Genomic DNA, 14,662 nt, shown 5'->3' on the forward strand with positions numbered 1-14,662 from the left:
GATTGCTAATGGATTCTGATGACACCTGGCTGGAGGCATGGCCTTGTCCTTTGTCTGAGAGAAACCTGTTTACCTGCTCCCCAGACTTATCTGGTAAGCACATTTTAGTTCCACATTTCTTTCATATTTTTATGTTCCCTTGGGTGTTTACTGCACATACACAACACAAGAATATTAATCATCAGTGTGTTATTAGTTTTCCAATGATACCTTTCATGACACATATCAGATACAGTTTATGACATCAATGAACTGGGTACGCTGAACTGGTCAGACCAGCTGAAAGTTACTACCAGATACCAGTGAGCCCCTTGCCCTCTTACATTCGGATGCTGTTAGGGTCACATCCACTCAACAATCCATAAAGATACAAACAAGCAGATAAACAACCAAAACTATAAGTAGCTTTGTAAGGATTAGATTTTTATCAGTAAAAGTCAATCAACATGGATTTCACTGCACCCATACAAACTGACAAAAATATTTCCATTGATCATCAAAATTCACAGCTAAGCAAAGTAATAAATGCTTCTTGAGAACTTCAGAGCTTGATTTAAGAATATTTACTTTGTGTATTTTGACATGTGATGTTGAAAATTTGTTAATGGTTATAAAGCTTCAACATTTTGAATCTTAACATCTACTGTCATTAAATAATTAAATAATTGCCTGATTCCCTCCCCCACTGTCTCAACTCCCCCACACCATAATTTCCTGCAACTATGGAAATTTAAAATAAAAATGCCCCAGAATAAACAAATATCAGTCAAAATTATAAAAAATAAAAACTGAATTCTGCCAAGCCTAACTAATAACGTAATCAAGCTATTTCTCCTAGATCTTGGGAGAGACTAACACATGGAAGGCACTCAGACACTATAGCAAGGGGGCTATCTAGAGAGCAATGAAATGGTTAATGTTAACAAAGGCTCCAAACCAGCAAACACTTACACACATGTTAGACTTTAAGCATGAGTCATTCCACTGAAGTTCCTCTGTGTGCATGTGTGTAGAAATTATTGAAGTCAATGAGATTACACGTGTTGCAAGATCAGGACCTAAATCATCGTAACTAGGCTTTAGACTTAATTTACCATTTGAATGATGAGGAACAACTCACAGCACACAGAGCTATCATTTCAGGTTGTCTGCAGATGCAGGCACAGTTCACTATATCCATTTATACTCTGTTCACATATCTTCAGAATTGTAAAGTCTAGATACTTAATTTTTTATTTAAATAAAAGTTTCCATAGCACAAGCAGGTATCCTCAAAAGAAAAGTACTAGTTTGCCATTGTAAGGTACCCCAATTAAAACCTTGACTGAAACTATTCTGTGACCTTGACTACTGCATTTGTTACCAAGTACATACTATACACTTGTGCTGTATAGCTGCTTTCATCCAATAATTTCAGAGTGCTTTATTATAACCTGGTCAGATATTACCTGTTACCAATACCAAGTAAAGTACTGCCCCATACCATATTAGCTGAAAATAGAAGCTAAGACTTCTGAACCCTGCTTCCCACACACTGAATCATGCTGCCTGACTTCAGTTATAATGTTTATATAAGTTTAATAATAATTAGGTTTAACATTAAGACTGTTGTTCTGCTTTTATGGGTGTGTAATGCCTAATATAAGCCTCTCCCTCCCCCTAATTACTCACCTCCACATGAGGGAGGTGAAACTTAATATACATATGTTGGATTAAATGAATGCTTGTGTGGCACTTTGCAAATGCAAAGCACAATATAAATGCTAGTTAATCATTATTATGGTCAGAGTTCAATACTGCTCCAATTACACATGTAATAATTGTCAGGGTTTACTTTAAAAACCAAAACCAGCCCAAAAATCTAATTCAAAGCTGCTAGGTTGCTGTTGCCTCTCTGGCCTCTAGTAAACATGCTGGAGAATGCTTTTTCTTGTGAGGGAATCAGTTCCTCAGTCTGGTGCTGCTGCCTCCCCTGGAATCACCTTTGGGCTATGTGTGTGCAAGGGGGCTCATTAGCTTTTCACAGATATTTCCTGTTCCATAAGCTTTTGCCTCTTTGTTATTTGATTAACATAACTAATAGCCAAGTGAAAATATTATATACATATATGTATGCATATTGATGGGGTACATCCACCACAGTTTAATGGTAATTCTAGACCCCCTGTCGGTGCTGATCATATTCAAACAGTAACCCAGCTGGGTTTTTACCATCTGTGTCTGGCTAGGATGCCATAACCCTTCTTTTTAGATATAATTTTCACTGTGTTACTCATGCCTTTGCTGTCTCAAAATTAGACTGTTGCTACTGCTGCAACATGTTCTACATGTGGCTACATCTGAAAACCATTTGGAAACAAGCTGGTGCTAAAAGCAGCAGCTTTCTTACTGAGCTGAGCATATGGGTAAACACTTAAGGGTGTATGCTCTGACCTATAAATCCGTAAATGGCTTGTGACCTATCCTCCTGAGAGATTCCCTCACTCTTGTGGTATACCACCACAGCTGTGATAAGCAGAGGTATTTGAGCTGGATCCCACTCATTATAATAGAGGTTGGTGCTTACAGGGTGTTTTCTGTGGGTATATCTGCACTGCAGGCTGAACTCTGTGCTTTTGTGTGTGTGGTTTTTTTAGCCCCAAATCCCTATCATCCATGCACAAAATCCTTAAACAGATGCTTATATAAGTGTCAATTCTGTGTTTGCATGCATGACTGGAAGTATGGGTTAAGGTATGTCTCATTTTAAGGCATGCTCCTACCTGACCTTTTTGCAATAAAGATGCAACTTAAGTATGTGTAGCTGAGTTTTGTTTAGATTGTCCTAGCTAGACCTCCAATGCCATCCCACAATTCCTGGGGCCTTTATGTTCCAATCCTTCTACCTGCTCACTTCCTACTCATCTTCTAAGTACTAGAAACTGGTGGCTGGTTTATAGGCACCCGGTCAGCATTTAACCCTTCATTCCATGCAGCCTGCTCCATTTTCTGCACTGCACTCTTGGTCCTCCATATTGGTCAAAAGTAGCCCAGATTTGGAGACCATCTAGGCATGCTGCCTGCAAAAGACATCTGTTGGTAGGGTTTTTGGAGAGGGCTGAGAATATGCTTCCCAGAAAGATGAAGGTGGTGGAAGGGAGCATTCCTACAGGTGGCTGGTTGGCATAATTTCAGTTTAAATTATTTTAATGCTGCTAGTTCTAATCAATTATGTTAGGCTGCCTAGAGCCTTATAATAGACATATTTTTATTATTTAAATCTAAATAAATATGCATATTTTATATTTGCACATCTGTGGTGCATGTGTGTGTCATATTTATACACACACATTGTGTAGTGTGTATGTAGGCATAACTAGTGCCACAGCATTTTGTGCAACCAATCCTTTTAAATACTTTTTCCTGAATATCATTTTAGACATTTCCCCCCTAATTTAATGAGGCACTAATCCTCATCCATTTTCTTCTAATGGTCCCAAATGGAAGCAGAAGAATAGGGATGGTGGTTCTTAACAAAACCAAACCAGAAAAATGCTATAACATCCACAGGGTTGGCAGAAGATTTAGTAGTAGTCCTCAATGAGATTTCCTTTGCCTGTTTCTGTATTAGAGGCTGTTAGATTATCAAAAATTAATCTGCTAGCATAGAACCAGTTATTGCTAAAGCAGTGGTTTTCAAATAGGGGCACACATACTCCCGGGGGATATGCAGAGGTCTTCCAGGGGGTACATCAACTCATCTGCCTAATTTAAAAATAGGCTACATAAAAAGCACTAGCTAAGTCAGTACAAACTAAAATTTCATACGACTTGTTTATATTGCTTTATCTACCATACACTGAAATGTAGGTATAATATTTATATTCTAATTTATAATTACATGGTAAAAATGAGAAAGGAATCAATTTTCAGTAGTAGCGTGCTATGACACTTCTGTATTTTATGTCTGATTTTGTAAGCAAGTAGCTTAAGTGAGGTACTTGGGGTATGCAAGACAAATCAGACTCCTGAAAAGGGTACAGCAGTGTAGTCTGCAAAGACTGAGAGCCACTCTACTGCTGACTGCCAGAAACTAGGAATGGATGACAAGGGATGGATCACTCGAATTCACTTCTTGTGTTCATTCCCTCTGAAGCCTCTGGCGCTGGTCAGAAGACAGGATACTAGATTAGAGGGACCACTGGTCTGACCCAGCATGGCCGCTCTTAAGTTCCTTTTAGGATGTGTTTAAGCATGCTGCCCCCCCCCCGGCCACTCAGGACATTTGAGCACTCTACTTCTGACACGGATTAATAGAATTTGTTGACAGCATCACACGAAAGGCGCCTTTCTTCTTTTGTCCTGAAAATATGTCATCAGACCATTTGGATGTGACATTAAAAAAAAAACAAAACAACCCTCCAGGAATCTCTTTCTCAAACGTGCCCTGTGCACTGAATTCAATGACCTGGCTCAGGCCCCAGGCAGGGAAGAAAGCGTTGCTGGGGGCCCTGTTTGCGCATGACACACAAAATGAGACTACACAGAACCCTCCCTTAGAACGCGCCCTCCCCTCCCCCTCCAAGAATTGGCCCCTTCCGGCCCCCACAAAGAGCTCCCCAGGGAAGAACCGAGCACTGGAGGGCGCTCGCGGGGCCTTCGGCTGACAGCGCGCGCGACCTCCCGCGCAGCCGTGCGCAGCCCATTGCCCTGGCCGGCCCAGGGAGGGGCGGGTCCCCGAGACGCTCTAGCCGCACGCTCTGTGGTGGGCCGGCCCGGCTGGGGTGACGCGGCGGGCGGGTCCCGTGATGGCTGGCGGTGTCGCCCTGGCGTTGTCACTCGCTGCCGCCTCCCCGGCACCAGCTCGCGGCCGCCGAGCTCCCGCCATGGCCGAGGACGGGCACCTGGAGGCCTCGAGCGAAGGGTGAGCGCGGGCCGGCGGGCGGGGAGACGGCGCCACAGGCGGGGGCAGCAGTTGGGGGGGACCTCCTCCGGCCTATGTACACCTGCGAACCCCCAGATGCCCCCTCCCGGCCCCCCCGCACACCGCTCAGCAGCGGACCCTCGCATCCCAGGTGCTGCAGGTTTTTTTCTGTCTCACTTCCTCCATGTTCTTACTGCAAAACCACTGATGTCTTAGTTGCTTCAGCTACAGCAACTCCCCCCCCCCCCGCGATCTACTCACATCTCTCGTCTCCTCCACCCCGTACAAACTGCTGTTGCCAAACAGTAATTTTCCTCTTTTGTCTGTGTCGCTCCATCTCTCCATTGACTTCCACTTCCCTTCAGCATCAACTGAGAAACACAAGTCCCCTTTAAACCGCTGTGCAAATTGGCCTGACCCACATTTCTGCTACTATTCCTTCTCTTCCCAAGCAGCCCATTCAGAATGACTTAATCGTTGTCTTCACATTTTCTACAATGCTGCACCTTGTGTTTGAAACTATCTTCCCCTCCACTGTAGTTTGTGTGCCAAACAAACCTCCCTCTCCTTTAGAGAGAGACAAGGAGGGCGACGTAATCTTTTGGTGGACTAACTTCTGCTGGAGAGGTTTTGACTGAATAAAAGATATTACGTCACCCACCTTGTCTCTCTGATTCCCTAGGACCAACACAGCTATAACACCCTACAACATTCTTCTTAAAATACACAGTCTATAAAGCCTCCTGTTGATTTACCAAGTGAGTTTTAAAATATCTCTGCTTCATATTCTCAGACTCATTCAGTGCATTGGCTCTAAACTGCATTAGTTGCCTAACTTGATCCTTTGGGGAGTTAAGTGCTTCTTGGGTAGTGCTGCGTGCTCCCAACTTATTACCTTCACACAGCACTTTTCAGGATTTTGTTCTTAGAATATAAAGTCCTTGGGGTAGGAAAAAATGGTCTACATTTTCATAAGGGTTTACTGATTATGGATGTCCAACATGACATCTTTTAAAAGGGGTGTGATTTTTAGAAAGTGCTCAGCATCCACCCTCTGAAAATCAAGCCCTTTTAAGGTCTTTCAGATTGCGCACCCAAAATCACTAGTCACTTTTGAAAATGAAAGTTTAAGTCTCCTCTTTGCACATCAAAAAGTGCATTGGCAGTGGTGAAATGCTAGTACTTTGAACAGTTAGCACAGAGTATTTGCATTACTGCTTCTTAATATTGGCTAGTCTTAAAGCATGGTCATCCTTTCAAGGTGAACAAGCCTGGTTACAGCTAGAGAAAATTTAAATTAGTGTATTTCACTAATTCATACAATTACTTTCAGATTTAAAATTGTTTGGTTTGGTAGAGAAATACCTACATGCTATTAAAATTGCAGATTGGATACATATCTCAATGACAGGTGACATATTGGGTGTATATAAAGGAAAAATCTGAAATTTAATCTTTTTAAAAACAAATACAGCAGATAGTAATTCACCTAGTTACGCAGCAAGTTCAACTAGTTGAAATCTGGCAACGTGAGTGTTCTGTGGGAGCATAGTGGTGATAGCATAGTAAAATCACTATAAAATATATTAATCAAAACATGCAAAATCATACAGATGTAATACACAGTCTAATCTGAAGATAAAACTAAATATATTTGGATCTTCAATGTGGAATAAAGTATCTAGAAATAGTTTGTCAGCGTTCCGTATAAAATCACTAATTACTGCTCAGTTTGCATAAATGTGGGGAAAAGTTTCAAGGATTAAAACTGTTGTCTTTAAGATAAGTGGTAACTTTCTTTAAAAATAACTTTGGGTGGGTTTTTTTGGTGAATTTAGATGGAATGGCTTGCAGCAACTAGTTAAAACTAAGAGTGCTTTGGAATAATATATAGAACTATGTTGCAGGAATCATTGCAATTCCAATATTCATAACTGTTTTTCCATTATCCTTTGAGACTTTTCTTAGTTTGGGTTTTTACTTGTGAGGCATGTTGTTAGAGATGTTAGACTTTTTACAGTCTCAGAGTGAATGTAGTTTTAAAATCTGCAGTGATGAATTCAGTAGGTTTGAACTCATGAAGCACTTCCAGTAAGACACTCAGGGTACTATACTGCATAACATTCATAATCATTTACTTGCTCTTTAAAGAGACACTGTCAACTGCAGATTTGTCTGGCTGTCGCACCTTAAAATTTAAAACAAAGCGTAAGCAGGTAGGGTAATGAAATCATGCCCCAAATATCTGCACAGTTATAGTTCTTTTGCTCAGTTTTTCTTTAACTTAGAAATGAAGATTCAAAACAAATCAACTCAAAACAGTGTCACTGCCTGCAGGATCTTGTCTTAGTCCTTGTCTCTCATCATCAGCTGGGACTTCCTCCCTCCCAGCCAACTCTTGCTCCCTTAAAAGGTCTTCCTCTCAGGCCTTCTACCTGATAGTAAAGAGCTCTATGTTCCTCCATGACCCAGGGTCTCTCCTGTCTGCTCCCCTCCCTAAAAGTCTACAAGACTTATGTATCAGAGTAACAGCCGTGTTAGTCTGTATTCGCAAAAAGAAAAGGAGTACTTGTGGCACCTTAGAGACTAACCAATTTATTTGAGCATGAGCTTTCGTGAGCTACAGCTCACTTCATCAGATCTGATGAAGTGAGCTGTAGCTCACGAAAGCTCATGCTCAAATAAATTGGTTAGTCTCTAAGGTGCCACAAGTACTCCTTTTCTTTTTAAGACTTATGTAGTTTCTTGTAAGTCACATGACTAGCAGAGGCTTCCAGTTTTAAAGGGAACATGGGCAAAAACAGGTGCACTGGGATGTACACTTTTACCCCAGTGCCCAGTGTTACACACAGACTAAAGGAAATTTGCCACCCCTTTTCCAGGTTGGCCTTTTGCATTGATAGGAGTTTGTGTATAGGCAGATGCCTTTCTATGTCTATCATCGCTTTCACTCTCTGGTCTCATGCACTTGCATCACATTCATGTACTGTCCTCAAAGCTCAAGAGCAAGTTTTATTTTAGCCACTCTAGAAAGTGTATTTATGCAGTTTCCCTGCCCCTGCATAGATTTGGGAAGGGGAGCACTGTGGCTTTCATTGGGAAGGTGTCTTTTTTCCCCTCTCTTCTGGGTGGAGCCACAATGGAGACACAGTTAGGAGGCTGTCTCCTCACCCCTGGCCTGCTGCTAGTGTATTTCCCATCCCTGCAGATGGAGGCCTCCCATCTAGAAACTTCCCTGGGAGGAATGTTTAACGGCAATAGGGACTAGAACAGTGATATCCAGCCTTCTCAGTCTGAGGGGTGAACAGATTATTTGCTGCAGTCAGTATTGGAGATGGATTCTCTCTGTTCTGCTCTCCTTGTACCACTTAGGCCAGTGCTAGAGATTTAGGGTGACCAGACAGCAAGCGTGAAAAAGCGGGACGGGGTGGGGGATAATAGGAGCTTATATAAGAAAAAGACCCCAAAATTGGGACTGTCCCTATAAAATTGGGACATTTGGTCACCTTATAGAGATTCTCCTTTTTTGGGGGGACTCCCTCGGCTGCTTTAGCCTATGCAGGGGTTGAGGCAGAGAACCTGGGATCCATAAGGAGTAGTTCATTCTTGATTTCTCTTTTCCCCTCTCCTGAGCTGCCCTTAATGGCAATGTGGTGAAGGGGAACTGAGCCATCGTTCCTCTAGGCTCAGGCAGAGCCAGTCAAACTTCTTGTATCCTGCTCTCCTTCAGGCTTGAAGAGAAACAGTCAACAAAGCAGCTGAATTGCTCAACAGTTACCGGAGGGAAGGGACAGCAGCTGCTAAGATCATTCTGGGCTCACATCACAGCTCCTCCTTGGCTGTAGGTGAAGCAGTGGGAGGCAGTACTTCATTCCTCCTCCTTGTAGTGATGAGTTTAATTTGAACACCCAGTTTAAAAATTGCAGGGCATGGCACACTTTGAATTTGTAATCAAATATTTTATTCTTAAGTCTCCCTCAAGTACTGCAAGGTAGACACTGCCGAGCTAGAGGTTTTCTCCTGCCTCCCTTCTCAAGCCCAAACATGGGCTTAGTGGACAGAAGGGCAGCCTCCAGACTCCCCCACAAGGTTGCAGAAGGCATAAAGAGTAGACTGCCCTTCTTTCCCCACCCTTCAGTAATTCTCTAGTGAGTGCAATGGTAAAAAGAAAATATTGACATACTTTCAAAAAATTTTCAAGTAAAAAAAAAAAATCCAAGTTGAGTATGTCTTTAATAATCAAACATACCCCACTCAGTGCTCCGTGCCAGCATGGTACGTGCATGCACAGGGCTGTAAATTCAGGGTGAGATTACAGGGATTGCACACTTTTAAAGTCCTACCCATTACCTCAGGTGGAGGATCCTGTTCTCCGTGGCTAGTTGGCTGAGTCCCTGCTGAGTTGGGGCAGAAATCCTCCACCAGCTTGCTTGGCCAGTCAATCATCTGGGCTCTAGTCCCTTCCCTCTCAATAAAGTGTCAGGGTGGGGCGAGGAAGATGATAGTCATCTGTTAACTCTTGAATCATATTTAAAATCTTGAGTAACAGGGGTAATAGATATCTGGGAAGTAGTGTTCGGAAATCTACTACTGCCGCCCATACTGTAGATAAAATGAAGACTTCTGTCCTCAGGGCTATTGGCCTAGCACAAACCTTTCACTAGTACTAAATTCACAATTTATTCTGTGCTCAGTAGGGCCATTTATGCAGTAAGGAGCTGCACTAGGAGGAATTGTGCCTTAGGTCCTTTTCGTGATGCAGTATATTCACTCTTGCAGACTGGTCCAACTCCCTGTTGCACTGGGAGGAACAGCATCTTGGCCACGGGTAGGCAACCTATGGCATGTGTGCCGAAGGCTGCACGCGAGCTGATTTTCAGTGGCACTCACGCTGCCTGGGTCCTGGCCACAGGTCCGGGGGGCTATGCATTTTAATTTAATTTTAAATGAAGTTTCTTAAACATTTTAAAAACCTTATTTACTTTACATACAACAGTAGTTTAGTTATATATTACAGACTTCTAGAAAGAGACCTTCTAAAAACCTTAAATTAGTGTGAATAAATGAAGACTCGGCACACCACTTCTGAAAGGTTGCTGACCCCGATCTAGGTACTGTGAGCCCAAGAGGGTCACCACAATACAGGGCCTTTGGTGGGAGAACTAAAGGGTGGAAAACTGAAAACACAAATGAAGAACCTTCCCATTTAAAAAAAAAAAATCTGTAGTCTCTTCTGATTACAAATGTAACCATAGTGAATAATCTTATTTTTGGCATGTCTTAACTTTTGAGCACTTGACTTTGCAAATTTGACATGCCTTTAGCATAGCTTTTTGGGGTGTCATTGGTATTGACAGCAAGGGAGAAGAGGGGGAGGAAAGGTAGATAGCTCAGTTTTTGCCAGGTTGAGGTTGAGCAGGCAGTGAGAGCTCCAGGTGAGAGATTTTGATAACAGGAGAGAAGTCAGGGGAAGAGAGGTAGATGTCTGAGTCACTGAAGCTGTGTAAAGGGATGAGGTCACACTGGGCTAAAGTTAGAGGGAAAAGAGGAGGGATTTAAATACAAAGTCCTGAGTGATTGACAGTGTGGGGGCAGGAGAAGCAGGTGGTTAGTGGTAGGAAAATCTGGAGAGCAAGAGGCTACAGAAGTGAAGGAAGGGTAAAGTTCAGTCCTATATAATAAGTACTTTCTCTTATTTGCTAGTATAACATTTTTGTTAATGTTCTTGGTTAGGTTTGTTTGGATTTCAGTATCAAATACAAGTGTAAAATAATGTTTTATTAGACAAGAATGGGAAGAAAACACAAAGTCTTTATTTCTTTACTGCTGGTGCTGTGACTGCTTTGTAAATTATTTTTTTTAAAGGGGAAGTGTCTGATCTTGAACTTTGAATGTTTCTGCTCCTCCAGAGTTGATGAAATCAGAGCAGGAAAGGACTGGTTTCCTGACCTTTTAGCATTAATTATCCTCCATGTCTTTGTAGTAGTTTGACATGTCTTTTAGATGAAATGTGAGGCAATAGGGCAGTGTTTCACAAGCTTTGGGGGTAGGGAGAAAAGGGATACCAAGCTTGTCTGGGGATTTGGAGCACAGGCAGAGGAGAGTGGTGGTGGTCAGGAAAAGCTGAATGATCCCACCTGTGTAGGGCCCTACCAAATTCACAGCCATGAAAAACATGTCATGGTCCGTGAAATCTGGTGTTTTGTGTACTTTTATCCTATACTGTACAGATTTCACGGGGTAGACCAGTGTTTCTCAAATTGGGGGTTCTAATCCAAAAGGGAGTTGTGGGGGGGGGTCGCAATGTTATTTGAGGAGGGTTGCAGTATTGCCACCCTTACTTCTGCACTGCCTTCATAGCTGGGTGGCTGCAGGGCAGCAGCTGTTAGCCGGGTGCCCAGCTCTGAAGGCAGTGCCCCGCCAGCACCACCACAAAAGTATGGGTGGCAATACCATACCATGCCACCCTTACTCCTGCACTGCTGCTGGCGGGGCTCTGTCTTTGGAGTTGGGCTCCTGACTAGCAGCCACTGCTCTCCAGCTGCAGCACTGCTGCCAGCAGCAGAGCAGAAGTAAGGGTAGCAGTACCTCAACCCCCGTAACAATAATCTTGCAACACCCCTCCCCCTCAGCTCCCCCTACAATTACACCACCGTGAAATTTGAGATTTAAAATAGCTGAAATCATGAAATTTATGGTCACAGGATTTTAAAAATCATGAAATTTACCAAAATGGACCATGAATTTGGTAAGGCCCTACAGATATGTCTCTCAGAACTGCAAATGTGCTTAGTGACCTCCTGTTCTCTTGTGGCAGCCTGTAGTACTGTACAGCCAGTTGTGCAAGCAGCGTGGGTGTACTGGGATCCAGGCTCAGGCAGCAGTCTGATCATTTAAACTTTGCCCTTGTAGTACTCATCTCAGCTGCAAGAGCACATAATGCTTGACCCCACTGCATCAGTGAATGCCCTCTTAACACCCTGGAATGTGGGGAGGGGAAGTGGCAAAAGGAGGCATCAAAATGAAACAAAAATTAGAAAACAAAAAATACACAAGGGGCAGAAAAGGATGTGAGGAATTGCTGGGATACAGAAGAGAAGAGGGATAGGAACATGATAGTACGAGGAGTGAGCTAGTACCCATCTGCTGCATTTCAGGTAGGGGAGCTGTACCAAATTTGAGTACCAGTGTAATGCTGAATACCAGTGTAATGTTGATCTTCTCTCCTGCCTGAATTTGCAGCTTGTTCCAACTATTCCTAATGTCATGGTGTACTAGAATATCACTATACTAATCAGAAGAGATTAATTGTGTATGACTTACCTTGTTTACAATCTCTTGTTAGTATTTGGGAAGTCAGGGGCCAATGTAACATGCTGTTTATATGTACAGGAAACTTCAAGTGGCAAAATGCAATGTTTCTAAATAATTTAACATTGATAAAGTAGGTGCTGACTGTTCTAAATACCAAGTTCAAGATGCAATAAATATACAAGGAAGGCATTTTTACCTCTGACCTAATGTAGCAATATTCTGTAATAAGCTACCAAGAACCTCTTGTTGAAATCAGGAGGTATGATGTACAGGACACTTCCTAGAAATATTGTGCAGTAGTTTTCAAAATCATACGCAGTATTTTAAATGTTGCAAAACAGTTGGATAATTCAGTAACACTCAAGTAGTCACAGAACATTTTGGCTTGAAATTCTTCTAAAGAGCTTTATAAATAGGGTGATAATCCAGTTGGAAGAGGGAAAAATTGGCTTCAAAGTTAACCATGAAGCAGCTCCATAAAACTGTTGGATCTTATGGAAAATGCCAAACTGGTATTTGCAAGGGATACCATCCACCAGGGTTCTCACTTTGTGTTTTAGGCTTTCTAGTATATTCTCCAAGGCCCCACGCTCTTGAAGATTTGTAATCTCTGAGGGTAGTGATAGTGGGTAGAACATGAGCTGTATTCCATTCTATTAACATTCATGAGCCGCTTCTGGAGCTTATCTCCTGTCCTTGGAATCTCCCATCCAAATTGCATCTGTGGTCACTACATCTAACTTCCAATCCACATGAAGAAACTCTTCACTCACACAGCTTGGTCTCTTCAGAAATAACTACTACTCATAAAGCATCTGGACTCATGTGATCTTAAATGTACTCCTCATCTTTAGAGAGCTGATATCCCAAAAGGTCGCTTTGATTCAAACGAAGTTGAACTGCCATGTTTATAGAAACAATGAGGGAGGAATCAGGTTATGCCTCTTGTGTTGGAAAGCTCTGCAAGCATGGGAATGGATTCTGCTGCTAGACATTTGTAATCATTTCAGCCAGTCCCCATCAGACTGAGGCCTGGTCTTACACTGGGACACCCTGCTCTATTCCAACCCAGGAGCCCTCTTCCTAACGGACCAGGTTAGAGATCTGTAGATGTGGTGTTTCTGAATAGCTGACTTGTTTCCTTCAGCCTTCTTGGAATCAGTCTTGTAGATGAAATTCGAAATGGAAAAGATTCACAGTATAGTGCAAATGGACCCTTGTGGACCCATTTACTTTCCTCACATAAAAAACTATTTTCTTGACTTGTCTAACTTTGAAGACTAGCCTGTTTAATTTGGCAACTCTTTCAACCTATTGTGAATTTGTCTGCAGTTCCTTGTCACCAGTTTTCATGCAGGGCATGTTCCTTACATATTACAAACAAACTCTTTTTTTATTTAGTTATTAAATATGTTACTTATGATATCGGTCAGCTTTCAAATCTGACAATGTAAGTCACTCATTTTAGATCCAAATGTACTATATTTCAAACCTCTTTTCATCTCACTTATTGTAAAAATGAGTCTCACAATTTAACTACATTATACATACAGGTTTCTCACTCCAAATGTAAAAGGAGATGGTTTCATCATGCATTCATCTTGGTCCTCTGTAATTATTTCCTGCATTTTCCTACATGAAAACCCTCTGCACCCCCACAAGCTTTTTTCCCTTTCACAGCAAGATTTCAGCTTTGCCTGAAATACTATCCCAAATAATATGTAAATTTACTTTGCTTTAAAATGTGTCCTGTTTTGAGGTCCAGTGTTCTGATTAGTCTATTAGCTCTGTTGGCTTATTGAAAATCTTGTGTGTAGGAGGAAGAAACAGAACCCAGACATATTAGTGAAATTAAACTCTCGTCTGTTAAAACTACATCCTGTTTTTTTAGGATTGTGCTTCATTTTGAGTCTATTGTATTTTAAAGGCCTGTCCCAATTTGGTCTTTCAGTACTATGTAACCAAATAGCAAAATGGTATTAGATTTGATTCAAGGAGTTAGCAACTTAAAATCATTTAACTTGATTTTTTAAAAAAAAATTTTAAAGTACTTTCTGGTACTGTACCTGTCCATGTCTTCTTTCCAATTTCTTGTAGTTTTACAATCATGTGCTCATATTCTTTTAAAAGTATTTTTCTCCTCTGACGCTGTATGAAAGATCCATATAGTCAAGGGAAAGTGACTAAATGTTTTAATAAGACAAACAGTGAAACTTGAAGATACAAAATACTGTCAATGCACAAAGTAAATAAACTGAAAAGAGAAATACTCTCTGTAACACATTTCAATTATAAAAAGAAAAGGAGTACTTGTGGCACCTTAGAGACTAACCAATTTATTTGAGCATGAGCTTTCGTGAGCTACAGCTCACTTCATCAGATGCATACCGTGGAAACTGCAGCAGACTTTATATATACACAGAGAATATGAAACAATACCTCCTC

The 14,662-nt window shown here is 41.7% G+C and overlaps 2 protein-coding genes across 3 annotated transcripts in view; one reads left to right on the plus strand and one right to left on the minus strand.

The window, feature by feature from the left end:
- The window catches only part of ANO10 (anoctamin 10), a 286,449-nt gene extending 277,145 nt beyond the window's left edge, over nt 1–9,304 (minus strand). Inside the window, exon 1 of the mRNA XM_077811221.1 lies at nt 9,254–9,304. The gene's annotated coding sequence lies outside the window, so the exon portion shown is untranslated. The remainder of the gene's footprint in view (nt 1–9,253) is intronic.
- The window catches only part of ABHD5 (abhydrolase domain containing 5, lysophosphatidic acid acyltransferase), a 44,495-nt gene continuing 34,574 nt past the window's right edge, over nt 4,742–14,662 (plus strand). Inside the window, exon 1 of one of the 2 annotated variants that reach the window (XM_077811225.1) lies at nt 4,742–4,903. In XM_077811225.1, the coding sequence (XP_077667351.1) occupies nt 4,788–4,903 (116 nt within the window). In that variant the 5' untranslated portion in view covers nt 4,742–4,787. The remainder of the gene's footprint in view (nt 4,904–14,662) is intronic. The other variant, XM_077811224.1, reaches the window with a different exon arrangement.

The sequence above is a fragment of the Eretmochelys imbricata genome, chromosome 2 (assembly GCF_965152235.1).
Source record: "Eretmochelys imbricata isolate rEreImb1 chromosome 2, rEreImb1.hap1, whole genome shotgun sequence".
Taxonomy (NCBI): domain Eukaryota; kingdom Metazoa; phylum Chordata; order Testudines; family Cheloniidae; genus Eretmochelys; species Eretmochelys imbricata.